General features: G+C 44.8%; 1 protein-coding gene across 1 annotated transcript in view; it reads left to right on the top strand.

Moving 5' to 3' along the window:
- The first annotated feature begins 15,958 nt into the window (after positions 1–15,958).
- LOC135374089 (uncharacterized) overlaps positions 15,959–26,720 on the top strand; it is a 28,723-nt gene continuing 17,961 nt past the window's right edge. The window contains exons 1-5 of the mRNA XM_064607086.1: positions 15,959–16,081; positions 20,662–20,795; positions 21,127–21,271; positions 22,279–22,412; positions 25,149–25,308. Of these exons, the coding sequence (XP_064463156.1) occupies positions 20,663–20,795; positions 21,127–21,271; positions 22,279–22,412; positions 25,149–25,308 (572 nt within the window). The 5' untranslated portion in view covers positions 15,959–16,081; position 20,662. The remainder of the gene's footprint in view (positions 16,082–20,661; positions 20,796–21,126; positions 21,272–22,278; positions 22,413–25,148; positions 25,309–26,720) is intronic.

Here is a 26,720-nt window from a genome sequence, read left to right on the forward strand (position 1 = left end):
ACAAATTCCTTTAAGCGAGCAGGTAAAATGCTTAAGACCTCAGGAATAATCGCAGAGTCACCGCACATCGCTACGCGGCTAACCCAAGATAACAACAAGATAATAGCGGTGGGTAAAATTGCAACACTGCTAAACAAGCCCCAACATGCCATGATGACGTCACAAATCAGGAAAAAAGCACGCACACACAGTCATCAGCTCACTAATGCACAAGGAGAGGTGCTATATTGTAATTTCTCCTCCACGCTCACATACCAGCATTTCTGCGCAAATACTTATAACTGTATACATACAAAAGAACATACATACATACGTATACATATAACAAAAACAAACAAATTCCATTCTCATGAACTCTCCTCTGCCGAGCGGCTTTCTCTTGCTCTACCTGAATGCTGACTTTTCCCCCTCACCTACATTCTGAGTAAAAGCAGCGCAAGAAGAAAAGAACCGCGAAAAATTACACGGCATTTGTTCCCCACTAGCTGTCACAGCAAGAAACCGTAGCGCACGCTAATAAGCTGAGAAAAAGACACCCATTTCTGCCACCTGATAATTCTTGCATAATGCCACATACAGTGTCGCATTGCCCTTGCGTAAAGAGAGCACAGGACAGGGATACACAAATTTCCTTAAGTGAACAGGGAAAAGGCTTAAGTCGAACCGCTCAGGAATAATCGGAGAATCACCGCTTATCGCTATACGCGGCTAGCACAACATGACAGCAACAAGATATTAGCGAACGGTAAAATTTGCAAGACACTACTGAACACGTCAAGACATGCGACATCGCATACAAAATACTGCTCATCGAGAAAAAGGCCTAAGCCTGCGACAGAAAATCATATAGAGCATACACAACTTAATTTTTCTATTTCGCGTAAACTAAACGCGGTTTGATCGGAAAACGACGTACAAAGTTTGTTAGGAAGCAGAGAAATATAGGAATCTCTACTCCGTGCTCAGATACCAGCATTTCTGCTCAAAAACCCATGACTGCAAAATTAAGCACTGCTTGCTTCATCAAGATATCGAACACCCAACAAAATCAAACAAACAACCCCACTTCCACTGATAGAACACTATTCAGCTTTTACCAGGAGGGTTTCTTCTGCGTAAAAGTAGAGAAAATAAGAAAAGAGCAGCGAAAATAATTACACGCACTTTTGCTCGCATAGCTATAAGAGAAAAAAAAAAAAAAATAACGAGGCACACGCTAATAAACGGTGACAAAGACACCCATTTCTGCTATCAGATAATTATTGCATAATGCTAAATACTCAATTGCATTGTCCCTGCGTGGAGAAAGCGCAGGAAAAGGACACACAATTTATCTTAAGCGAGCAGGGAGAGTCACTTCCACTCGGACAGCTTAATACCATAAATTCTGAATTTTTGCAAAGAAAACAACGCTTGAACAGCGCCACGAACGTGACAGATACATACTAACAAACAAACAACAGCAGGACGGATGTCGGGCACTCATAAAACACCCTCTCCAAAACAAAGACCTCACCGGGTTCGCGAGGCAATTCTATTAAGGCGGAATCAACCCAATGTATTCTCTATGGGCATTGCTTTGGAAAGTTCATCCCGAAAACTACTGCAGTAATGGAGCAGTACGCCGAGCTGGTAATACATGGGCAAATTCTGCACGTCCTGACATATTTTTTATCTGAATACAGCAAATAGGCGAATTTAGACGATTTTTTGTTTCTGTGAATGCGAATACATGGAGTCCTATGGGAGCAGCAGAAATTACTTCCTCAGACCTTTCAGCGACGAAATAAACGCCTGAAAAATATGTCAGGACGTGCATCTGTGTCCCCTGATGACAGTACAAGCTAAGTTGCAACGTTAACATTCGTATTATTCAAGATGAACGGGACAAATGTGTGGACATTTGTCGTCTGCTAGCATAGGCTGCATTGTGCTGCCCCCAGTGGGCTTCCGCTCCGGGAGAGGGGATACATCGAGATGGGAGGTGTGAGAGCGAGAGGGAAGGCCAACGGCTACGTGGCTACGTGCACTGCGTGAGGTTGTTGTTTCAACCTGCCTTGGCGACGGGCCAGAACGGCGCGTGTCTTATCATGGTGAATGACTTTGCCTGCTCTATCCGGCGTCAGCGTCGTGCATCGATATTCCTCACGCATGGCCTGTTACTGCGACCTCGGCTGCAATCAGTAGGACATAAATTGGCGTAATCGTGGCGTAATGCACGATACAAATAGGTGTTGAAGAGAAGGTACGACTTGTACTTTCTGTGTGTCAGTTGCGTGATGTTTTCGGGAGTGCGCTTGTTTTATTACAGTGGTTCACGACCCAGTGTATGCTTCAGCCCAAATATGGAGCGATATATTTTTCAGTATTCATACCTGAATCTGGCATGGTCAAGATGTGCTGACATGTCATGCAACCAACACAAGTCGATGTGTGGGTGATGAGGTGTCGAGGATGTAACTAAGCGGCCGCTACGGGAAGGATCGCCGTGAAATGTGGCTTGAGAACGAGAAGACGTGCCTTGATTTTGAACAAGTGTGTCGGAAAGACGCGTGAATTGTGTACCATTATTATTGTGTAGCATTCCACTCATGAGGACTTTTCGAACGCCGTGTGCGGCTGTGTTATATACAACAGCAGGTTGTGTTCGTCATAAATCAGACCATCTGTTTATGGAATTTTATCGTGCATGTGCTTCTCTTCGTTCGTAAGTCCATTTCTATGTACTCTGGGTCCTTCTTAAGTGTCGGTGCGATCTGTACTAGTTGTCAGAGGACAAAATTAAAGCCAATTAAATGGACTGTTCATCTGCATAGACAAGTGTTATTCATTTCTGCTTAGTTGCACCACGTACACACAGGTGAGCGCAAATAACATGCATGCGGGTGACCGTAAGTACAAGAGTACATCTTGTACTTCTTGCTTGTACATCTTGATGTACACAAGATGTACACAAGATGTACAAAGTACATCTTGCTTGCGCCTTGCTCGTTATGGATGTCCGTTGAGTTTTTCCGGGTCTAGCTACAGGATTTGTGTGAGACCAACCACACGGCTTCATCCACAGTTATTCGCGTGCTTGCACCGATGGGGCAGCACATCATATTTTCGGCCGTGAACTTATGTTGAATTGTGCGATTATGATACGTGAAATAACAGACGCAGGCAAGTCATGGGGATATTCCTGCCGTCACCCTATCTCCATGGTGTGATTTGCACAACATTTCGATTGGGGGATGGGTGAGGGCGGATATATTTATTGCAAAAAGAATGAAAGGGAAGCGCCAGCCACGCACTGTCCGATTGCTCCCGCAATGCGCTCACCAACAGGAGCGTATGAAGTTGTGCATGCATTAGATTGCATTGCATGCAGACTGAGTCAGACGTGTACAAGGTACTCGAAAATGTATTTAAGTAAATACAATAAATACTAACGTTAGATTGTAATTAAGATAGAGTATAAGAACACGAAAATCGAAGTAATTAAGATAGAGTAAAATACTTCAAATGGTATTTGAAATACAATTAAGATACTATTTATCCTTGAACGCAAAAAGTCACTGGTCAATGCGGCAAGTCGCTGCTATGTGACATGAATCACCTAAACCCCGCGCAATACGCTAGCCGCCGCTGTGTGATAGAACTCGTTTAAAGACAAGTCCCAAAAAGATGACAAAGAGGTACCACATAACTCCACTAAGTATACGTGACCAAAACAAAGCAAACTTCTAGCAGGTCCCTGCCCGGCGAGGTCAGAATTCGGCGTCAGGGCACACATAATTGAACCCTCACCCGCCAAGGATTAGTACACACAGGGCAAGATCTCTAAATGGAGGCTTCCAGGAAGGGCCAATGTCCAGGTCAAGCCCTAGGGACTCAGGAAATTTCCACTGAACAAGCAAGATAATGAAAGACGAGACACAGAAAGTTTGAGAGGGAGATCCAAAATATGTAATTAGGTTATTGAGTACAAAATACCATGAAATCCATTTTAAATAGCGTACAAATACACAAAACAAAACGTATCAAGTAGAGTGCCAAAATACCGCTAATTGTATTTAAAAGACAGTATTTTAAGTACAGTGCACCAAATACGTATAGGTCTAGACTGACTGTATACACACACGATATCTACACTCGCTGCACGCGAATAACATTATTATGCAGCTTGCCAGGATGATGAAGTTGCCACAGAATTAAAAAAGTTCGTCCAGTTCGCTTATGTCCACTGCTTTATCCCGTAGTTCCATGTGTCTCGTGACTCGTGGATCAACTAGCTCAGGAATCATATATCCTACATAAAAGTTCTTAATGTTAGGCAATATTTTTTGCCAGAACGCAAGGTTCCTCTCGATGGTTACAACTTGAGGTCCGTCGGCGACCACACTGCGAGTTTGCAGTAGCTCCTCTTCGCAATGTTTAGCTGAGCTTGTATTTGATAGAAGTACTTGTGTGATTCTGGAAGGTATAAGCTGCCGTCTTTCGATATTTTTACGCCGATGGAATGGTTGCGAGCGGTTTCTGCGATGGTCATGTAATTCTGTGCTGTTGCAGGGCATTTTATTTCGAGGATTCCGTCGTTGTCGATAAGGCGGTCAGGAGTGGTGCATACGTAAGGTATATCAGGGTCGACGAAAAGGCCACATTTTTTCACTTCAACGTTCGGGTATCTGGCTTGGAATGCTGATGCTGCGTCTTCCTCGTGGTCGATGCCGTACTGACAATCTTTGCTGCGGAACGACTTGGGATACATTATGGCCTTCACTAAAGAAGAGTGCTTGAATGTTTTTCTATGTGGGCGACATATACTATGTATTGAGGTTGATGGTATCCTCATCTTTCTTTGTGAGTGCCATAGATCAGACTTGTTCTGTTCTAGTGTAGACTTCTGCAGACTGTCAGCTTCCTGGCTGGTCATCTGTATGCCACGCACAAAGTCTTTGGCTTTCTCAATAAAAATTGTCCTGTCCAGATCTGGCTTTTGAGATTGTCCTCCATAGTCCTTGTCCCCAACGGTGCTTGCGAATTTGGGTGTTCTCGATATTGGAGCCCTGTCGAACCGCAACGCTCTTTTGCATTTCCGTTCGTTGCGCTTTTGTCTTGGTGTTATTAGTTTCTTCAGAGCGGATGATGGACTTTTCGCGACGAACTTGCGCAGATAGAAGTCGTGCCATCTCGCACCTCTCATGTTGTATGCAAGAGCTGCGACGCGACATCTGTTACCGTAACTTTTACCCCTTGCATAGTCAATGCGTCTGCCACCGACTGTACGCGCCACCATGCTCATGTAGGTCTCAGCTGCATTACTTGTTGCGTCGAGGAGCAGCATATCGGATCTGTCTGCGAATACGTCTACTGCTTTCTGGATTTCAGTCATCATGTTGGATCTCAGAAGAAGATTGCCCTTTTCCGTTCTGCTTTCAAGTTCCACAGCATCGCCTCTCTTGACGGAGCAGTGCTCTAGACTCGCACCGGAGCATCTTACACTATAATCAAGTTCCTGAAGCCTGGCTGCAATCGACTATGTCGCATTATTACAAACGAAAAAAAAACGAAGAAACAGAGAACGCTACTCAGAAAGGTAATTAACGAACTGTGCTTACGTGCTCGCCCTGTGTCATGTCTTCCGCGGTGGCGTGTGCACCCTAAGTAAAAAAAATCGCTTAGTATTAGTTAATAATATAAAAATATGTATGGAATAAAAGAGGTCACCCTGTACATTGTTCCAAAATGCATTTTCGAAAGCAGAGGCTGTCCGCGGGAACAGAACAAATCTCTCGCAGGCGCCTGTTGTTCTTCCATTCTGACCTTTGTGGTTACATATGCGAAGTGGGCTTACTTTTTCCAACCTCTTCAACCTCGTTAATGAACCATTGATGCGTTTCATTAGTGCAAAAACAGTACGGAAGAACAAGATTACTTCGTGTTCACTCATTTTCCAGTGCACTTGAAAACGCTCACACATTCCGTGAACTTCGCATTCCATCGTCATTCCATTATTACGTGTATGCGTGAGTGTATGTGGCAATGTGTGTGTGTGTATTTTATTTTTTATTTCTTTGTTTTGTGTTCCACTATTCTTAAACAGGCACGCACTCTCAGAATGAGGTGAGGCGCATGGCACGTGAAATCATAGCGATAATGCGCCGTTGTGCAGCATGTACTGTGTGTTGGTTGTTTGGTTCCCCAAATTCGCTATCTCCAACTCGTGGGCAGTTGAAGAGAAAGCCGGATACCAACATAGACAGGAGACATGGCCAGCGACTATGTCCCTTCCTACCTTTATTGCTGCTCACCAACTGGGACTGCAGCAGACAGGTAGAGAATCCTGGGCTTTCTCTGTAATACGCCACGCAAATCTACTTGATAGATTTGTACCGCCTAATCCGCATGCTGTAAATGTACACAATGTTATCACCCAAATTGCGAAGAACGAAAAATCAGACACAAGTTGGTCGCTCGGTTTTGCTCAGTTCCGCCTTCCCAATTAGCGTCCCTCATTCTGTAAGCAAGTCCAAATGGATTATCACTTCAAGCCATTCGCGAAACTGTCAGCAAATCTACGAAGAGATGACAAACCAGCCGAGACGATCGAAGCAGCTGAGCCACACGCCACATCTCAAACACGCGCCGCCGCTAAAGACAATAAAGCATGGACAAATATAGCAGCAAACCATACGTGATTCATAGCTCAAGGTCAGGCCGAAGCCCGCGTGCTCTCGACGGCTCCGCCCTTACGAGGAGGAAACCGTCACTTACGTAAAGGAGAGCAAGGAGGGTAAAAAAAAAGCAAAGCATAAAAATTTCTCCCGCGCGCCATCTAGTGAAAGAAGAAGACGTCACCAAGCCGGAGCATTCCCCCTTAAAAACGCTCGTCGTATCCTACAGATAGCAATGCAAACGCGACTACCATTATTTTTTTAAACCACTGTTTCACGCAATAGTACATAAATGTATCACTCGTGTCACACGAAGAGGCAAACACTTACTTGTCAAGTGGGGTCCCAGCGCGTGCGCGCGTACACACACAGACACGCAGACACACTCACATTTTCAGACTCACAAACACAAAGTCTATTCACAGCCACATAAATCCATATTATTCCTCAGGTCAATAATTATCCAACCAGCGTCAAAAGACGGCTCACACATGTATGCGGACCCAAAGGTCTTCGTTCCGGATGTAATAGCATATCACCAGTCGACCGTCGCAAAGCAAAAAAGAAAGGAATGCATGTTCGCTATACATCGAAGAAAACGGTGCCGTGCTTCTACGCAGCGATCATTATACAGGAGTGAATTCACTTTCGTTTTTTTTCTTTTATTTCCTTGCACCCATATATTTTGCAAGAATACTATAGAGCAGAACGGGTAAATGTGAACATCATTCGCTACACACTGTAGCTCTCATCATTTTTAAACCAAACCACTTAACATGTGTTCATAGGTCATCACTAAATAGGTGAGCCGGTAATGACTCAAAATAAAATAAAATAAAATAATCACTCCAGCATCGCTGCTTGCAAGCTTGGGTACCCAACAGAGCAGCGCGCTCCCATCAACACGCCTTGGGCAGACCTTACACACCCGAAGCCTTAACTGAATACATTCTGCTGGCGCTGGAATCAAAGATTTATTGCGAGGGTACTACAGTGTCAGCTCTGCTTCTGTTTAAGTGATAAAACAGTGCGATTATTCCTGAGGCCTTAAGCCTTTTCCCTGCTCGCTTAAAGGAATTTGTGTGCCCTTGTTCTGTGCTTTCTTTGCGACAATGCGGCTGTATATGTAGCTTTGGGACAATGCGGCTGTGCATGTAGCATTATACAAGAATTATCTGATACCAGAAATGGGTGTCTTTTTCTTAGTTTATTAAGATATGCTTCAGTTTTTTTAAGTCAAGGACAAGTGCGCGCAATTTTTGCTGCTATTTCCTCAAATCACTGCTTTTGCGCAGAAGAAAGTCGCATGGCACAGCTGAGAAGTGGGTTTCTCTGCTTGTTTGTTAGATGTTGTTAGGACCTCGGTATGTTGAAGAAGTTCGCTGTTATAGGTATTCGTGCAGAAACGCGTGCATCTGAGCGCAAGATAGGAATTCCTGAAGCACGGCACCTTCGGTATAAATTAATTATTTTGGATGTGAGTCTGCTTCACTGCATGACAAGGCTGAAATTGGAAGAGAGAAAAAATTGGAACGATTCATTAATGGCGATCCAAGTAATAGGGCAATTATAGTTTCCATAGAAAGTAGAGTTTTAATAGGCTCCTAAAATTATAGTTTTGTAGTAGCTTTTCTAAACTGCAATAATCATTAATATAGTATAGGAAGCCATCATGTTCCCGTAAAGGCGTTCTGTGTAGTCCTCCGTCGAGCGCGAATAGAACTTTGTCCCCCGGCGTTCGCGCCTTTTTGCTCGCAGGTGTAGACTCAGACAACGAATGTATGAGCATAGAAAGGGTCATGTATTACATGAGCCTGGTGATGATGTTGAGTGGTCTCACTTATTATTTTAAAAGAGCAGTGGTAGTTTACTGGTGATGTGATTCTAATGGCCATGATGAGCCTTTGGGGGCGAAAATCGTTAACATGCACGGTGCTTTTTGTTGAATTTTAATGTAAGAATGAATATCATAAAGAGTAAGACAAAGGAAATAATCTCGCGATTCAATAGGAGTCTTTGTCTTTGCCGCTGTCTTCTTCAGACAGGATGCGATGACGTCACGCAGTCTGTAGCAATGCGTTGACCGTTACTGGAAAAAAGTGTAGCAATAGAAAAATGGTGTGTATTGCCATGGACGGATTTATGATGAGCACTGTTTTTGAATAAGAGGAGTGCGTGTGCTTAGAAATAGTTTGTTACTGGTTTTCTTCTTTGTTGGAGTGTTTCTTTTCGTTTTTCCCCGTTGTTGTCTGACAAACATGTGATGACATGCCTGGGCCTGTTCTGACATGCTTTCCTTCTACATGTATTTTTTTTTTCTTTTTGAAAAGAAACATTCTTGACGATGTCGATAGTGCTGACCTGAATGGGTATACAGTCAACCCTCGATTTATGAACACCTTCGGTTCCCGGAAAAATCGTTCATAAATCGAAAATTCCGTTAAGTCAGTTCTATCGGCTGACGAAACAGTATTTGTGACTTGGGATTGTGTTTATAATGCAATACATGTATATTGTGTAATTTTGCTTTCGACAATGCCTTCTGTTATACACTTGGTCGTCCGTAATGCGTCCCTGGAAAACCCCTTTGTTGTTCGGATTTCCAGGGGTCAGAAACCGAGGATGCAATACCTTTTCATTTTTTTTTTGATTGCGTGTTAGCACCGCGAAGCAACTGTGGATATAAGCGGCGTACAGATGTGGACAGATGGAGAGAGGACAGCAGGAAGGAGTGGGGGACATGTGGGGTTAGTAAGCGTTCTGGGCCGACTTCAGGGGGAACTGTGCCGACATTCGTCTGGAAAGTCTTCGAAAAGCCCTGGGAAAACCTCAGACAGCACAGCCGGCGGTAGGATTCGAGCCCACCACCTCCCAGTCTACAGCACGACCTGGGTTACCGCCAATGAGCGGACGCCTTAGCCGACTCGGCCATGCTGCTGGTGTGCAATACCTGGAAAAAGATTGGTCCGTTCCGGCATCATTCATAAGACACGCAATAATCCCGTTGAACATTTGTGTTGACCTCGGAACCATATCCGTTCATAAATTGAAGGCAAAAACGCTGGGCAACTCCTAGTTGGTTCCCAGAGATTCCATTCATTATTCGGATATCGAGGTTCATAAAACGAGCAAAAAATGCATGTAAAAAGTTTGGTTCCTCGTGCTCCTGTTCATAAAACGAGGGAATTCATAAATCGAGGGTTGACTGTATTGCTATTCTTAATAATTTTGCAATTCATTTAGTTCAGAGAGTAACCGCGAGGGGGACAGGTGTGTGACTTTATGCAGGAGGAACAAAGTGTCATTATTCAGTTAGCAGCCTAGCTCTCGGACGGGATGGACATGTCTTGCTGAACCTTTTTTTTTTCCTGTACAGTAAGACTTTGGGAATGAAATGCTTAATTCCTACAATCTCCTCTCATGTGTGGTGTTTTTCTGCAATAGTTCCCTATGCAATCATTATAGTAGAATAAAGGAAATAATCTTGGGATAGTGATTCAATAAATAACAGGTCCCCTGTCTAGAGCGTAGGTGTCCTTGAGCCACGCCCCTGGATGATGACGTCATACCGCGAGACTATTGTTTCAGGATGACCTTGTCTAGAGGGGCATTAGTGGAAAAAACAGTGTAGCCCTGAGACAATAGGATGACGTCACGACCAATGACAACGGCCTGCAGGGGGCGCAAGGATTCCCTCTTGGACAGAGCCGTATATTAAAAGGAAGTCTAGCCATTGGGAGGAGTCACAAAAAGAGGCTCGACCTGTCAATCACAGTTTCGCTCCTCTGATTGATTTGCTTTTTACCAAGGGGGTCGCCATGACACCATACTGCCACCCAAAATGGCGACGAAAACAAGCACAGTGAAGCGGGGATTTCGTGACCAAAAATTTTCACAGACTAACCTGATTTTATGCTGCAAATGTACATCCTAATATAAATTTCTCGGAAATCAGTTTCAACTTATGCTGATCCATCGATATCTAACTGAAAATAATACGTTTTGTCGCCGGTGTTAGGCCTCGTGAACACGGCGATCACGACGAAATCATAACAAAAACGGCGCTGTGCTGTACAATCTTATTTTTAACAGCTGGATTTCATGGATATAAACATTCTTGCCTCTTATATTCCAACTATTCATGTACATTTGTTTAAAAATCATACCGACAACAGAATGTGTCCCAGTAGGTGGTTCTGCCGGCAGCGGTACAACGACGGAAGCAGACGACAATTCCCGACGTGCCTTACGCTCCCTAGGTGGCGCTTATCAAATTTGCGACCAACAATCCACTACTTTTGCAGATTGCGAGAGGTATCCATTTCAATCCCATCCAATCCACTTGCCACCCAAAATGGCGCTGCCCATGTTGGATATGGGGGCAAATAGTGAGGATAGGCTGATTGATAGCGCCCCATATTTCAAGACTTCATTGGTCGGAAAGCTGAAAAAGTGGGTGGAGCTTCAGGTATACGCATGACCCATTAATGGCCAGACTCCCTTTTAATATACGGCTCTGCTCTTGGACACTGACGGGTGTGGGCGCGCTAATTCTGCTCCTGGCAATTGCGTTGGCCGTCAGTGGAAGAGCGTAGCTGCGGTGGGGTTCTGTCTGACCCTGATGGGGTGCGGATGTGTGGTTCGTCACTGGTGAATGGTGTTCGACGATGCAGGTGGATTTTGTGACGAACGGATTTACAATGAGGGAATGCTGTGAACGTGAAAAATGATGGTGAGTGTCTTTTTACTCTGTTCAAGTGTCTCTGTGTTTGTTTTCCTCTGTTGCCAAGCGTCGTACGATTTGTCCTGACATGCCCCGACATGCATGCTTTCCTTTGTTGACGCTTTGTATTTTTTTCTTTTTTTGACAAGGAACATTCTTGTCTTAACGATGTCGATAGTGCTGCCCTGAATTGGAATAGCGCTATTCTTAATAATTTTATGGTTAAATTAGTTCAGAAATCAACCTATTTTTTCCTAAGGACCTAACGGACATCACGTTCCACGTGTCCTTCCGACGCCACTCGCTCAAACGTCGCCTACCTACGCACTGCTGATGAAGGCCCAAAAAGGCCGAAACAGCTGTCCAATGCTGGTGTGGCGTCGTTTGGGACTTATAAACATATCTTCAACGTGCAGCCAAGTAGCCTATGGTTTTTTTTCACTCCACGTCACTCAGTCTACGTTTCGGCGGAAGCTCCGCCTTCTTCGGGACTGAGACGAAAATCTATGTACAAGGTCTTTTAAAGGGTTACAAAAGTGTCGTCACAGCCGGTACAATTCCACTGCGAGGCAGAGTCTTCCCGAAGAAGGCGGAGCTTCCGCCGAAACGTAGCCTTCCCCAGACCCTTAGTTTAAATGCCAGCTTAATAAATAACTTTCCCCTACTCCCTACTTCAGTCTCTGGTGTCTTTTCTCCCCTATCTATATACAACATCCTGGTCGTTCGAACCTCCATTTTGTAGCGTATATAAATATATACAGGGTGTCCACGCTAAGTGTGAACAGATTTTTTAAAAATATATCAATCAATTTTTCCGAGATGCAATCAATTGTAATATAGGATATGCTGAAGGGCACTCCCTAGGGGGGCATTAACAGACTCCTAAGGCAATGACCTAATTAACTTTCAATAATTAACTTTTTAATTATAAAAGCTACGAAGTTGCTCCAATGAGAACATCTGATCTATTAGGTCACCAGATACCAAAACCATTTTCGGAACAAAAATCCGTTCGGTAGATCGTCCGCAAAAAAATTCGTGAAGGAACGCCATTTTTTTCTTTATTTTGTTTATTGCGCATCTTCAAAGAAGCGGCTTTCCTTTACCCCCAGTGTGTGAGATTGAAAGAGCACAGTGCCGCCTCATGCGTCGAAGATTAGCTTTAACTTGCGGAAACAAAACAAAAACACAAATCTATCGGGTGACTCTATCGCGACAGCCCTTATCTTGGGCTGCATTTTCTGTTTTCTTTTAATCTTTTTTCTGGGACGCAAGATGCGATGGTGTGCTCTTTCATCCTCTCGTCTTGGGGTCGAAGGAAAGACGCGTCTCTAGAGATGCGCACGGAATAAAATAAATAAAAAAATGGCGTTCCTTCACGAATTTTTTGCGGACGATCTATAGAACGGATTTTTGTTCTGAAAACGGCTTTGGTATCTGGTGACCGAAGAGAACAGATGTTCTCATTGGAGCAACTTCGTAGCTTTTATAGCCCCTAGGGAGTGCCCTTCAGCATATGCTATATTGCAATTGATTTCATCTCGGAAAAAGTGATTGATACACTTTTTAGAAATCTGTTCACACTTGGCTATTGTTTTCCCTAGTATACTCCTCTGACTTTGCACTGGGCTTTCAGTGGTGGGTTTGCTCACCCTGACGGGAGGAATCACGTGTTACGTAACCTTCGGAAGTCATCCGCTCAAACGCTGCCTGCCTGCGTGCTGCTGATGAGGCCGAAGAAGGCCGAAACAGCTCTCCGGTACTGCCATGACGACATTTGAGTTACAAACATATGCAATACGTGCGGCCAAAGAGCTCCCGCTATTTTTCTCTTGTATACTTCTCTGACTTTGCACTGGGCTTTCAGTTGCGAGTTAGCTCACCCTGGCGGGTGGCATCACGTGTTACGTAACCTACCGGCGCCATCCGCTCAAACGCTGCCTGCCTGCGTACTGTGCATGAGGCCCAAGAAGGCCGAAACAGGTGTCCAGTACTGGCATGGCGAGGTTTGAGTTACAAACATATGGTATACGTGCGGCCAAAGAGCTCCGGCTATTTTTCCCTAGTATACTTCTCTGACTTTGCACTGGGCTTTCAGTGGTGAGTTAGCTCACACTAACGGGAGGAATCACGTGTTACGTAACCTTCTGACACCAACCGCACAAACGCTGCCTGCCTGCGTACTGCTGATGAGGCCCAAGAAGGCCGAAACAGCTGTCCAGTACTGGCATGGCGACGTTTGAGTTACAAACATGTGCTATACGTGCGGCCAAAGAGCTCCGGCTATTTTTTCTCTAGTATACATAACTGGCGTTGCACTGGGCTCTCAGTGGTCAGTTAGCTCACCCTGACGGGAGGAATCACGTGTTACGTAACCTTCTGACGCCATCCGCTCAAACGCTGCCTGCCTGCGCAGCGTGGGACTGCTTGTGTCTGTCAGCAATACGGGCGTACCATCCGTTCTTCGTCTTTGGGGCGATGCAGTGTTTTCCTTTAATTGTATGCTACATGGATAAATGAGATCTGCAAAAATCAGAAGAAAACCGAACAGAGAAGTAATATCAGTGGTGGATATTAATTCGGATAATGCTTTATTATTACACGGTCTCCCCGTTGGTGTTATCACAGAAATATTGGCGATGTTGGCGCAAAATGGGCTTGGCAATATGGACAGCCCATATTGGTCGAATATGGAGCCTTGCTGCACTCCCCATATTGGTCCAATATGGACAAGCTTGGCAGCCCATATGGGTCCAATATTGGACCAATATTGGCTTGCTGCTTGGGTAACCTTGCAAACAATATCCCGTGTTTTGTTTACATGTCAAACGCTTTCAACAGTACACAACGGTACGCCTCGCCAAGCATATATGCTTCAATAAGCATAGTGTCTCAGAAAAGCAGCCACTCTTAGCATACTACATTGTACTGTGAACACACGTAACAGAACAACACAGAGCAGCCTCACCTCCTGAAAATGAAGCGATATAATGCGCGGACAATAGGGTTGAACAAGAATATCGTCTGAGAAGCACTCCGTGTCGACTGTGCTGTTGACATCAGGAACACCGAATAGAAGCGTTTCGGAAGAACAATACCTCTCAATGACTTAAATTTCAACGAGACGCTTACTGCGGATTGTACACAGATGGATATGATGTAGCATCTCAGAACAGGCGGTCTCAAAGAACAATACGCTTTGAAAGCCGGACAAAATGCTTGAACATGGTTATTATTTGAAAAAGACAAAAGAAAAAAAAAAAGAACAGAAGGCTCAAGTGTCAACTGTGCTGTCGACTCATGTGGGACATGTACTCCTAACCGCAGGTCTACCAACAGCCAAAAAGAATATGCGAAGCTGGAGGAGGGGGGGGAGCACGAACAAAAACGGAGGGGAGGTTAAGAAAGATCGGTCTGCGCATGCGCAATTTATCGGACATTTTTGCCGCGCTGGCCATTCGTTAGCGCTGTGAGTGGCTCGTGTAGATCGCGTATCACGATTCTGGAACTTCTCCTTGGAGTATGGGTTTCTGCCCGGAGTGAGCCGCGTGGTCAGTAATCGGATTACAGATTACGGGACTGTTACATGTAGAATCGCAAAGGACAAACGGTGTACAACTTTTCCATTAAAGGAACCTCCATGGACAACCTGCACCAAACAGTCATACAGAGGCAAAATGAAGTGGTAGATTGCCGTCCAAAAGGACTCAATATGAACTGTATTTCTTGTCTATACCCGGTATGCACCTTTTTGTAGAAAGTCTACAGAACGGCAACAAAATTAAGAAAGAGCAGTGTCGACATCCGGATAAAATGAAGCAATAAAGAAAACGTCAATCAGAAAAGCGACGTGGAGTCAACCAGATACACAGGTGTCTGCCATTAATCAATGTTAATTAATCAATTAATGTCAAGTGTCTCAAATTAAAATTTGTGTGGGACGGATTCTGCTACGCATGTTCTCCAGTGTTTGCAACTAGAAGGTCACCGTCATAGGAATAGCCCACAACGAGTTCACTGCGCTGGCCCTTGCTCCATCGCCACTGTAGGTAATGGGCGATGAGGTCACACGTAATTAGGAGTGGAGCCAGATGTGTTTCTCTGGTCCCCTTCGGAAAACCTCTTAGTAAAATCATATCTCATCTGTCAGGCCTGTCGTATGCGCACACGACTTTGAGCGTGTGTTTGCCCTGTTGCAGTTCTGAAAAACTGCGAACTCGGCGGCCGCAGAGCACAGCTGAGATGCGGAGACGTGGTTTTGAGGCAAATGTGCACTGCAAGTAAAACGAGGAAGTATGGAAGGACATGCGTACTTCACAAAACCGGGTATCGCATAGCCATTTGCGAGGTCAGGATACTGTTGGAAGGGAACTTTGCCTCTGCAAAATTCCATGGCAGATATGATGATTATGGTGCTTTATAAGTAACCCGCTATGAACCACACTATGGCTTATGATAGTGTTGGCACACTATAGTCTCAGTTTCTCTGTTGGTTATCAGCTATATAAAGCCCAATCATCATTATCATTACTGTTATGATTGTCGGCACGTATGACTGTACGTATAGGCACGTGCGGGTATGGAACATTGCATGTGCTGATTGAACAGTACACTACACATGCTGGGTCGGTGCTGGACGAAGCAAGTTATTCTAAAATGAAGCTAGTTATCCTTGCTCTTGTATCACTCTGTTTCTCAGGTGAGTCCAGTAAAAACCTTTCAATAGCCGGGAGCTTTTTGACTGTACATGTTTTGCATCTTCGCCTACTTCGGGCGATTATGAAGCGTTCCTCTTAAATGGATAAGAGTCTGAGTGCGTGTCCTTGTGAGATGAGAGTAACGCGCTTGCCGCCTGATGATGCAGCCTACATTCAATGACCAATTGGCACCTTTATGCAGAAACCCCGCGTTGTGTCAATTCTTAACAAGTACCGCGTGCACTAGTACAGAGTGTATGTTGTACTATGTACCACGTACCAAATGGATCCTGGTGCTATCGATCCGTGTAGATCCTTAGTATGTCCCAGATCCTTAGTATATATCCAGCCGAGGCTTCCGCCGCAACGTTAATGTAGCCCCTTCAGTTTCCAGCTTTAAATAAATAACTTTTCCTTACTTCCTACACCTTCGTTGTCAGCTTCTATATTTATATAAATAATTATATACAGGGTGTCCCAGCTAAATGTGACCATATTTTAAAAAATGTATCTATTACTTTCTCTAGATGAAATCGATTGCAATATAGCATATGCTGAAGGGCAATCCCTAGGAGGGCATTAGCAGACTCCTAAAACTAATTCTTGTACGGAAATGCCAAGCACTGCTTTCTATTTCTGTATCCCGATGTATCCCGATATAATATTTCCAGATTTCACTGCAGCAGAGTGCGCAAAAGATATGCTGGAGTCGTTATCTGAAGCCAAGGCTGAGTGCGATGCAAGATATAGACAGGAACACGGTCTCGGTACTAGAAAACCCTCAGATTTGTTTCACATCACGAGATGCTGGCAAGTATTGTTCCATATTTAGACAGGGGCTCCGAAGCAGCATTGTGATACACAGCGCCACAGTTATGTGCAGAGCAGTACGGCTAATCGCTTGGCCCGCGTAGCAGCGCGCAAAACGACTGTGAAATAGCACAGGACGTAACTTCTTGGGCGCGACAGGACAGCGAGGGACGATCGCAATAACCGGACGATTGCGTTTGTATTTCAGCCCCACAAGAGGTGGCGCAAGAGACGACAAGTTCACGGGGCTGAGTGGTAGACGTGCTGTCCATGTCACGTCGGGACATGTAGGCACCAGGGTTTCAGTCCTGGTGCCTGCTGTGCTGGCTGAGCTGTTTGCACGGTTTTCCTCAGACGCTGTCGGACATACGTCGGCACAGTTCCCTTAGAATTCCGTTTACTTAGAAGTCTGCCTAGGACGCATATTCCCCGGTGCCTTATTTGTGATGTTGTCCATCTCTCTGAGGCCCATAACGGCGAGCTCTTTCAAAGTGCCTTTGAGAGAGCTAAAATAAATCACCAGGTCGTGCAAGATCGCTGTAGTTCGGCATAGCAGATGAACGCACCTCGCTGTGGGTACAGTCGACGAATACGTTGTCATTGCACAGACAGTCTGAAGTGAGAAATACGTCGTAATGACAAGCATAGGAAGAAGTAGGAACTTAGCCGGGTAGTAGACGACTTCAGTATTAAGCCTGGTGGTGTGCACTGCGATTGGCAAAACGGGTTCCCCTATGAAAATATTCATTAGCGGCTGGTGAAAGGAGTTGCCAATTTGTATAGCTCCTCCAACGGATACAGCAGAGAGAAGCACCAGTGTCGACCAAAGCAGGAACGGCACGTCCATCGAATTAAAGAGTATTAACATTGTGGGGAGAATATCTGAGGCATTGCAGTCTGTAACATCGCACATTTCAACGAGTACAAAGCAATAGTTATCACTAGAGCACGGATGAGTGTGCACTGAAAACCCTCAAATGTACATCAAACTGCAAACTAAAAATCTCCAGAACTTGTAGTGAAAGCGCTCAGAGTACGCGATGTTTTTCCTTGCGCTTGGAAATAGCGATCTGCATTTTTAGCATTCTGTCAGCGAACGTGCTGCAAAATCACACATGCCATAGTATGGGTATAAACAAGCATCTGTTGTGCTTCCCCACTGTCGTGCTACTTCTTCATTACATGCGACTCGTGCTAAAGAAGCTATTTGAAGCAGTGGGACAAAATACACCTATAGGGTGGGGGAAAAAAGTTTACTGAACACGGCACTGGGAAGGCAAAGTGGGCAGTGGAGACAATGCAACTGAAACAACAATATTTCTGAAGCGTCGAAAATACTAGATTCCAACCCGATTTAGCCAAAGAAGTCGGGAAGCAAAACATTCCACGACAATGGGACACCAGAGCAAGACTCTGGATAAGCTGGTTCTCTGACATCTGTCTCTACCGAATTATGAAAAAAAAAAAAACAATCAGTATTCGTGTTTTTTGATACAAACTATGCGTTCAAAATATTCGTTCTTATGTAGCATATAGCATCCTTCTAATCAGTTCGAAACCTGGACAAAGACTGCTTTTCATTGTAAACGTAGGAAAGCATATATAAACGACAAACATGCATGTGCATGGAAGTCCACAGTCTAGTCACGATATTGCGATCAGAACGCAGGCTTCTGAGGGATGTTCTGCATGATGACGAAGCATGTTCTCCATGACCCTGCTTCTGCTCGATTACCTGGCTCATTGAGCGAGACTGGCACTGTGCCTATTCTTCGTTCTTACGACGAGGCATTATTTTCTAACGCGATGCAACGTGGTTCAGTTAGAAGATCAGCACGAAACAAATAAAAGAACGACGAATTAAGTAACGTCACTTTTACTTCTGGATATTATACCGAAAAAAAGAAAAACATTATTATTACGCCAGCTCATATCGATATTATCACGGCAGAATTGGCACAATACGGGCAGAATGGATTTGCCAATATGGGCAGCCCATATTGGCCCAATGGCGAGAGCCTGCAGTTACACTTTTTACGCGGGACCAATATTGGCAACCCATATGGGAACTATATGGCAAACTACGCAGCCCGCGTTGGCCCGATATTCGGCTAATATTGGTGTGCTTCCTGGGTTGTCATTCTCAACACACAATTTCGCACTGTTTTTCTTTTGCACAGACCACCTAACCGTCTGTTACTAGCATTGGCAACCGCTGCTGGGTTTTACATTTACTTATCATCTAGTTTGAGAAGATACCTTTTTGCAGTTCTTCGTCTCCAAAATACGGTGTGCAGCGAATGTGCGAAAGGAAGCTGAAAACCTTTTAGGAAACATTACTACTTTGGGAATCGGCAACTGTTGGTGCAAACTTATGAGCAATGACTTGTAAATTTCTTGCATTATGTAAGCATGGATCATCACAGTCAGTTCCTCTTTCGTATTTGCTGGCTCTTATCGACACAGCGTTGGGATGTGACACACTTTAGGCTCGATACCAACAGTGACTCTCGGGGTGACATCAACGTCCCAAGGTATTAGCCGCAGTGCAAAGCTAGCAAGTACAGTTAACAAACAGAGAAATGAACAGAATGACCGTGGCTGCACGTGAGGACATAGGGTTACACGTCAAGCGTCCAGAAAACCAGTTGTGGACGGCCGTTTCGAGCTTGTTCGAGTACAGGGTGTTAGCAACACCTCCGGAGCCCGCCGTGACCGGATTGAATTTAACCGATCAAGCAGCTCTCGCGCGACGCATAATCAGGTGCTGAAGCAATCCTTTTCTAGAATCATTGGTGTTTTATGTGCGTTCTTTTGGACATCTGCCGCAAAAAGCAGCACAGCGCGACGCCCACCCAGACTTCTTGTCATTCTTTCAACAGTGATAATTATCAACGTTAATTCGTGTCGGCAGAATTAATTTCCTTTAGTAAATCTCGTCTAATTTTGATCGTACCGATGCGCACTGTATGACTTACAGTGATGGCCAGTAGTAAACTACATGTAGTTAAACTACTAGTTAAACTACCTGATTGTAGTTAAAAAGTAGTTATCAACTACTTGCAGAAATCTAGTGGCAACTACTAGTTAAACTATTATTTTAAGTAGTTAACTACAGTAGTTAGGTTACTGAAGGCGCCAACTTCCGATTGTGCCGTAAGCTTTACGGCACGATTGTGCTTCCGACTTTTACCTTGAGCTACTTGTTTGATGAGAACGGAGGTGCAGAGCAATTGTGTCGTGCATATGTACTAAATCTTCACTTTTAATGCTTGTCTAGTGAAGCCTCATTTGCTGCGAAATAATTCTGCAACTTAGTTTATCACGTAGGTACAGAAAGAATCCCGCCGCAAGCTTTGTATTTGACGATCGTAGCAATGGCTTGAGCCAAAGTTTATTATTGCTTGTGATTCATATTTAGGTGTCCAAGAACACTACAAGGGATTGGTGTTGGTGGACATCGTTAAGTAGTTATAGATGCAGTTAAACTACATTGCAGTAGTTAAAAAAGTAGTTTTAACTACTCCCCTGAAAAGTAGTTGAACTAAAACTATTCAATCACAAAGTAGTTAGTAGTTATAGTTAAACTACTGTAGAAGTAGTTAGTGGCCATCACTGATGACTTATTCACTGGGGATTTACGTGTCTTTGCGTTTACATTCATTCGAAGTATTGAGTACTTCTTACTCACAACGTATACGGCTTCGTGGCGCTCCAGCCCAACAGTAAATAACGGTAAACAATACAATTCGTTTGTATACATCTCTTCCAGTATGCTGATTTACGGCATGGCTTGCATTCCCTTACGGCTCTCAGAAAAAGGATGCGATCAGAGGAATATTGCGCGTTTAAAAAAGATGTGGGGCAAGCTAATAGAGGCTGCATGTGAACCATCAAACTGGAACTGTGAGTACAACCGTGCTACAAGACTGCTAGACGCATAATCTGTCCTTCATAGAGTCTCCGTGACGTCGGTGATGAATATATCCACATTTTAGAATCAGTGTAGTACATGACTGGTGTCAGTCTACTTCATGAAAAAAAAAAAAAACAAGATCGACTGGTTCAACCGAACTTCAGACGAGGAATAAACCTTAGGCTCTGAGATTCGATTAAGAAAATCGATACGGCTTTGATGAATGATGACAATATTAGCAATTACACCTTTCCACTGTAGATCTATGCGGAGGTCTGCTTTGTATCCTATGTGTTCGCATATCATATTGTTCGTTTTCAGGCCTCCTTGAAGCAAAGTGCGACGCCCCAACAATATCCGACGCGAACACTGATTGCTACAAAACATATAACCAGGAACACGGCGTCAATACTCGAAAGCCTAGTGACCCACTTGAACCAAGTGGGGATGTGGAACTACTCTGCTGGTAAGCGCTGTTTCATGTTCGGGCCATGGTCTTAGAGCGGTGCCATCAAAAGGAAACAAAAAGTATTACCCATCGCAGGAAGTGAAGGCCACGCTAATGGAAGGTCACAATAAGCGAACAGAAAACCACTCTAATGTAAATGTAGCATCCCTAGACGGAAACCCCGATAATCTTGTTTGTTGCTTCATCGGTCGTAGGTCACCTTAAATACACCCGATCGAAGGCTATGTCAGGCTACGTTGCCCATCAGAAGGTCTCTGTCATTTAAAGGGACTATCGCATCCGGGAACGTATGTACGATACCGAAAGGGTAATGTTCCTCGCAACTTCAGAGTCAACTTCGCCAAATTTCTCTTCCGAAAAAGCTTACATATTAAGTAAACGAGTTTTAAAGGTCCGCACTCCATCTGCAGCCACGTCGATGATGACGTAAGCCAGGCGCACGAATTGGAGCGCAGCGCAGGCGATTGTCTCCGAGATCGTCTGCTTGTCGTTCGCATCGCAATATACTGAGTGAAAAGTCCTCGGTAAATACGCTGACTTTCGCTTACCAGTGTGAGTGCAGACGTAACCATGTTACGTGAAACACGGCGTTACGCTCCTGGCTGTACGAACACGTTCAACGTTAACCAGAAACAACATTCCGCGAGCCGGTAACAGAGAAGACGCCGTCCCCTAGCATTCCGCCTCGCTGCCCGCCTGTCGGTCGGTTGCCAAGGCTACCAAGGTCCCTCCGGCCGCTCCGTGATTGGTATTCTCCATGTCAAAGGGCGCGCAGTGATTGGCCTCGTCCGTGTGACGTTTCCAGAGAGGGAATCCAGGAATGCGTCGTCTGCTCTTGCCAAGTTTTATATCAAACTACACAGGAACAACGCTGCCAATTCGCGTCGGGTTTTCGGCGTTATTATCAGTGATGAACGCGGAGTAAAAAAGCACTACAGTTTCGGAATCGACCGGGACGGATGCGATAGTCCCTTTAAGGGCTGTGTAAATGCTATCTTTTCCAGTATGTTAAAATACAACAAGTATTGCGTTCCGAAACTCCTAGAAGAAAAAGGGTGCCACCCCGACGCTGTTCTACGTTCTGGTACGGCGATAGAGACGAGAATGAAAACAACTTGTCCATCGTCCAAACCGAAGTGTGAGTATTACAGAAGGGATGGTTCCGAAAACTTTGCCATTTTACCGGCCTCCGTGGCTCAATTGGGAGCAGTGGTTTATCCGGAATACCAAGCATGGAGGGGTGTTGAAAAAAATTGGGGTAAGTATTATAGTTACGTCATTAGAGCTTAACATATCATTACCCTCATGTGTCTAAAGCAGAAATTGCAAGGACAATCCTGTTGGGGCTACAGAGGTCAGAAAGGGGGTGTCACTGACATTTGGGAGGGGGGAGTGTTTGGGCGCACTGATGTGTCGTTCTTCAATGAACCCTTCCAACTGAACGATGCATTCGAGTGAACTGAACGAACAAGTTCACCGACGAGCAACACATTAGTTCAACAGTTCACTTCACTCGGCCTCGGAGCCCGGAACTACCAAGAACCCCACAGCACCCCAGAAAACAATCATCCCAGGGTTATTCTAAGGTCATCGGATGGGGACAGGGATGGTATCCCTGGGATGTCAAAATCTAATCCTCAGAGCATCATCATTCTGCAACTTTGGCATATGAAATGACGTCCCCGAGGCTGTCCCTCACTCAACCTCCTTCCCTCACTTCCCTGCTTCAATTTTGTTTTACTTTGCTATTCCTGGCGCGCACTCCCGTCAAGTGATTGCAGAAGAATTGCAATGCCACTAGGACACTTAAAGCCACTAGATAACCTTCGTTTCACTTATCGACACTGAATTCCAAGAGCTAGCACGCGCCATCTTGTTTCCACGCCACGGTAGCCACGCGCACGCGCACTTTAGTGCACGATGCTATCTATCGTGCACAGGTTAAATGTTCCTTTCTCTTTAAAGCAGCTCATCAAGGTTGTAGGCCTCGAGCTCTCCTTCACACCCTCGGGACGTTCTGCTTGACAATACATGGATTATCGCACAATAATCATACACGCTTCTCTATCGCACAGTGAGCATTATATTAGTCGTCTTCGACCTTCAACTGGGGATGGTACAGGAGTGGTGCGGAAACAAGATGGCGCTCTTGCTCTCCCTTGGAAATCAGTGTCGATTCTCTGAAGCGAAGCTTATTTAGTGACTCTAAGGACACTCGAAGCAATGAAATATTCATTCTTCAGACGACCAGGCGACATCCGTATTGCTGCAACATGGGTTGTAAAGAAATAAAAATCAGGTACGGCGTCGCACGCGAGATCGCACGTTCTAGAGACTTTCCATGCGTTTCAGGCAGTCGCAAACGCTGCACACGCTTGCGTCCTTCGCGTGTGTGCGTCGTCTCGCTAGGGGAAAAAAAGTCTCATGCGTATTGGCCTTTGGACTTTGAAGCAGAGAGATGTAGTTTGTCATGTTTTCTAAGCCTGTCGTTCGTGGGTAAAAAAGAAGTTCGATTCGCTGCCTGTCTATGTTGTTTGTATTGCCCTCTTCGGTATTTACACTTTTAGGTTGCGTTGTCCCGCCAGCGGACAATACAGGGTGTCTTTTTTTAGGCGATATAGATTTTTCATAAAAAAACTATGAGCTATAGACATGCTGTTTTCACTTCTATCATCTCTGGGGCGGCGGACGTTCTTGGCCATATGTTGCTCAACCGTCAAATCACTAATTACCTAAAATCGTTAATTAAATTTTTAATTATAAAAGCTCCAAAGTTGTCCCAATGAGAACACCTGTTCCTTTCGGTGACCTGATATCGTTGCCGTTTTCGGAACAAAAATCCGTTCGGTAGATCGTCCGCAAAAAATTCGTGAAGGAACACCATTTTTTCTCTATTTTCTTTATTGCGCATCTTCCGAGACGAGTCTTTCCTTCACTCCCAATGTGAGATGGTGAAGGAGCCTCATGCGTCGAAGATGCCGCCACGGTGCCGCCTCATGTGTCGAAGAAGAGTTTTAACTTGCGGAAACAAAACAAAAACACATGTATCGGGCGACGCTGTCGGAACTGCCCTTATCTTGGGCTGCATTTTCTGTTAATATTTTTCCAGGACGCAAGAGGCGGCAGTGTGCTCTTTCCCCCTCTCGCGTTGGGGGTGAAGGAAAGACGGGTCTCCGAAGGTGCGCCATGAACAAAATAAAGAAAAATATGGTGTTCCTTCACGATTTTTTTGTGGACGATCTACCTAACGGATTTTTGTTCTGAAAACGGCCTCGATATCAGGTAACCGAAAGGAAGATATGTTCTCATTGGGATAACTTCGAATCTCTTATAATGAGAAAGTTAATTAACGATTTTTAGGTAATTAGTCATTTGACGGTCGAGCAACATTTGGCCAAGAACGTCCGCTGGCCCAAAGATGATAGAAGTGAAAACAGCATGTCTATAGCCTTTATAGTTTTTTAATGAAAAATCTGTATCGCATAAAAAAAAGACACCCTGTATATACAGGTCGCGTACCAATATGCTCTACATCTGAAGTAGCAAGATTGAGGACTAATGTACACCTTATTGAGATTAAAAGGACGAAAACAGGACAATATTGGAGGGGGAGGTGCGAGACGGACGTTGAACGCAGCGTTTTCTTCTGAGAAGAAATATTCTCCTATTGGCCTGAGATTGACGAAAGCTACTACTAAACGTTTTTGAGGGATTCTCAAATAAACTTCGAATATCCGATGAGGAGAGTTAAAGGAAGACGGAGAGGGCCACTGACATTTGGGACAGAGTACAATCCTATGGAGTACAATCTCTTCTAAATCCTTGACGCATGTTTGTTTGGGAGCTCTGCTTATACCACATATTTCGTTTTCAGGCGTCCCTCCACCACAGTGCAATGATAAAACCTTATCAGACGCCAGGCTCATTTGCGAGCAAAGATATAAAGAAGCACACGAACCAACAGTTCCGAAACGTCGTGTAGACCTACAACCTAGAGATCAGAGCCTGGAAGAGATGCACAAAGAACATTGCTGGTAAGCGGCATTTTCCGCGTGCAAGCGGCCGTTTAAGTCGCGCTGCGACATCATGGTAATGAATGTGGATGAAAACTGTTCTCATCAGTTCTACCCCTGGCTACAGGAAATATTCCTCAGGTATTTCCCGTGCGTTGCACTATACTACGTGTTTGAATGGACGAGTAACTGAGAAACACCGGAGACAATGGGAAGCTTGACTGTGACTGAGCTTTCGGTCCTTGCACTTCCGGAGGCAGAATAATGAGAGGTACCACACCCGAGACAGGGACGAGACACAAACTCATACACAGTAAAGTTCAGTACATGACAAAACCCTATAGATTCATAAACTTCCGAAGCGGGGAAGACGAAGAACAGAGGGATTGCTTACGCAATTACAGGTATGGTCGTCGCTGTAGTTTCCTCGAGGATTGCCTGCCAAGTGGTATTTTCTTTGTACAAAATACTGGTTTTACAGAGAAGGGGTTTACAATTGTTACATCCACGGAGATGCAGGATAAGTTCACTAGGCTTCTTCCAGTGTAAAACTGCTGTTTACGGACACGATCATTCATTCAGTCCATTCTGGACTTCATAACCCGAAAAACGCTTAAACGGGGTACAATAGACATCGAACTAGCTGCAACAGACGCTGTTTGCGCTGATTTGCAGCACTACCTCCGTAGGTAACTCGTCTGCTAGATGACAATACAGTTGCAGCACAGACATGAAAAACTGAAGAAAACCAACTTAACTCAACTTAAAAGCATCGCAGAACACAATCCTGATGTCCAAATGTAGAAGGATAGAAAATCCAATCTACCTCTAAGGAAGTATAAGGGAAATGCCTCATGGCGGGACCTGCGATATTTCCAACAGCGAATCATCTGCTCGGCACCGTCCTCACTATTGACATGGTTTTTAATTGGCCATTGGTGACGAGTTAAAGGGACATACGCCATGAACGCACACACTCCCATCAGGATGTCCCCACAGCGTCATTGTGTACTCTTCTTTCGATGTGTATCCCAGAACACGCTGAGGATGAAAGAAGGTCGTCACTGAAAAGGTTCGCGAGCTGTAGGATTCGAACCCACGTCTTCTCGATTGTCGGTCCAGGGCTCTACCAACTGAGCTAAGCTGACACCCCCCCAACGACCCCCAAGGGTGCGTCATCTGAAGGGACAAACCAGATCCGCTCCGCTCTCTCACTCATCCCACTTTCACTCTTACATGTTTTCTCACTGTCACACACATTCATACGACACGGCGACGCAAGCGGTATCTGTTGAAACGATTGCAATCGATGTTCTGAGGCTGGATGTACAGGAGAAACAACTTGATTTTAAGATGTTGAATGAGGAGTTTCATCGACAGAGGCGATACTCTACCCCATTGCAGGCGGTGATGTTGGGAATAAAATAATGAGC

Source organism: Ornithodoros turicata, unplaced genomic scaffold, assembly GCF_037126465.1.
Source record: "Ornithodoros turicata isolate Travis unplaced genomic scaffold, ASM3712646v1 Chromosome42, whole genome shotgun sequence".
Lineage (NCBI taxonomy): Eukaryota > Metazoa > Arthropoda > Arachnida > Ixodida > Argasidae > Ornithodoros > Ornithodoros turicata.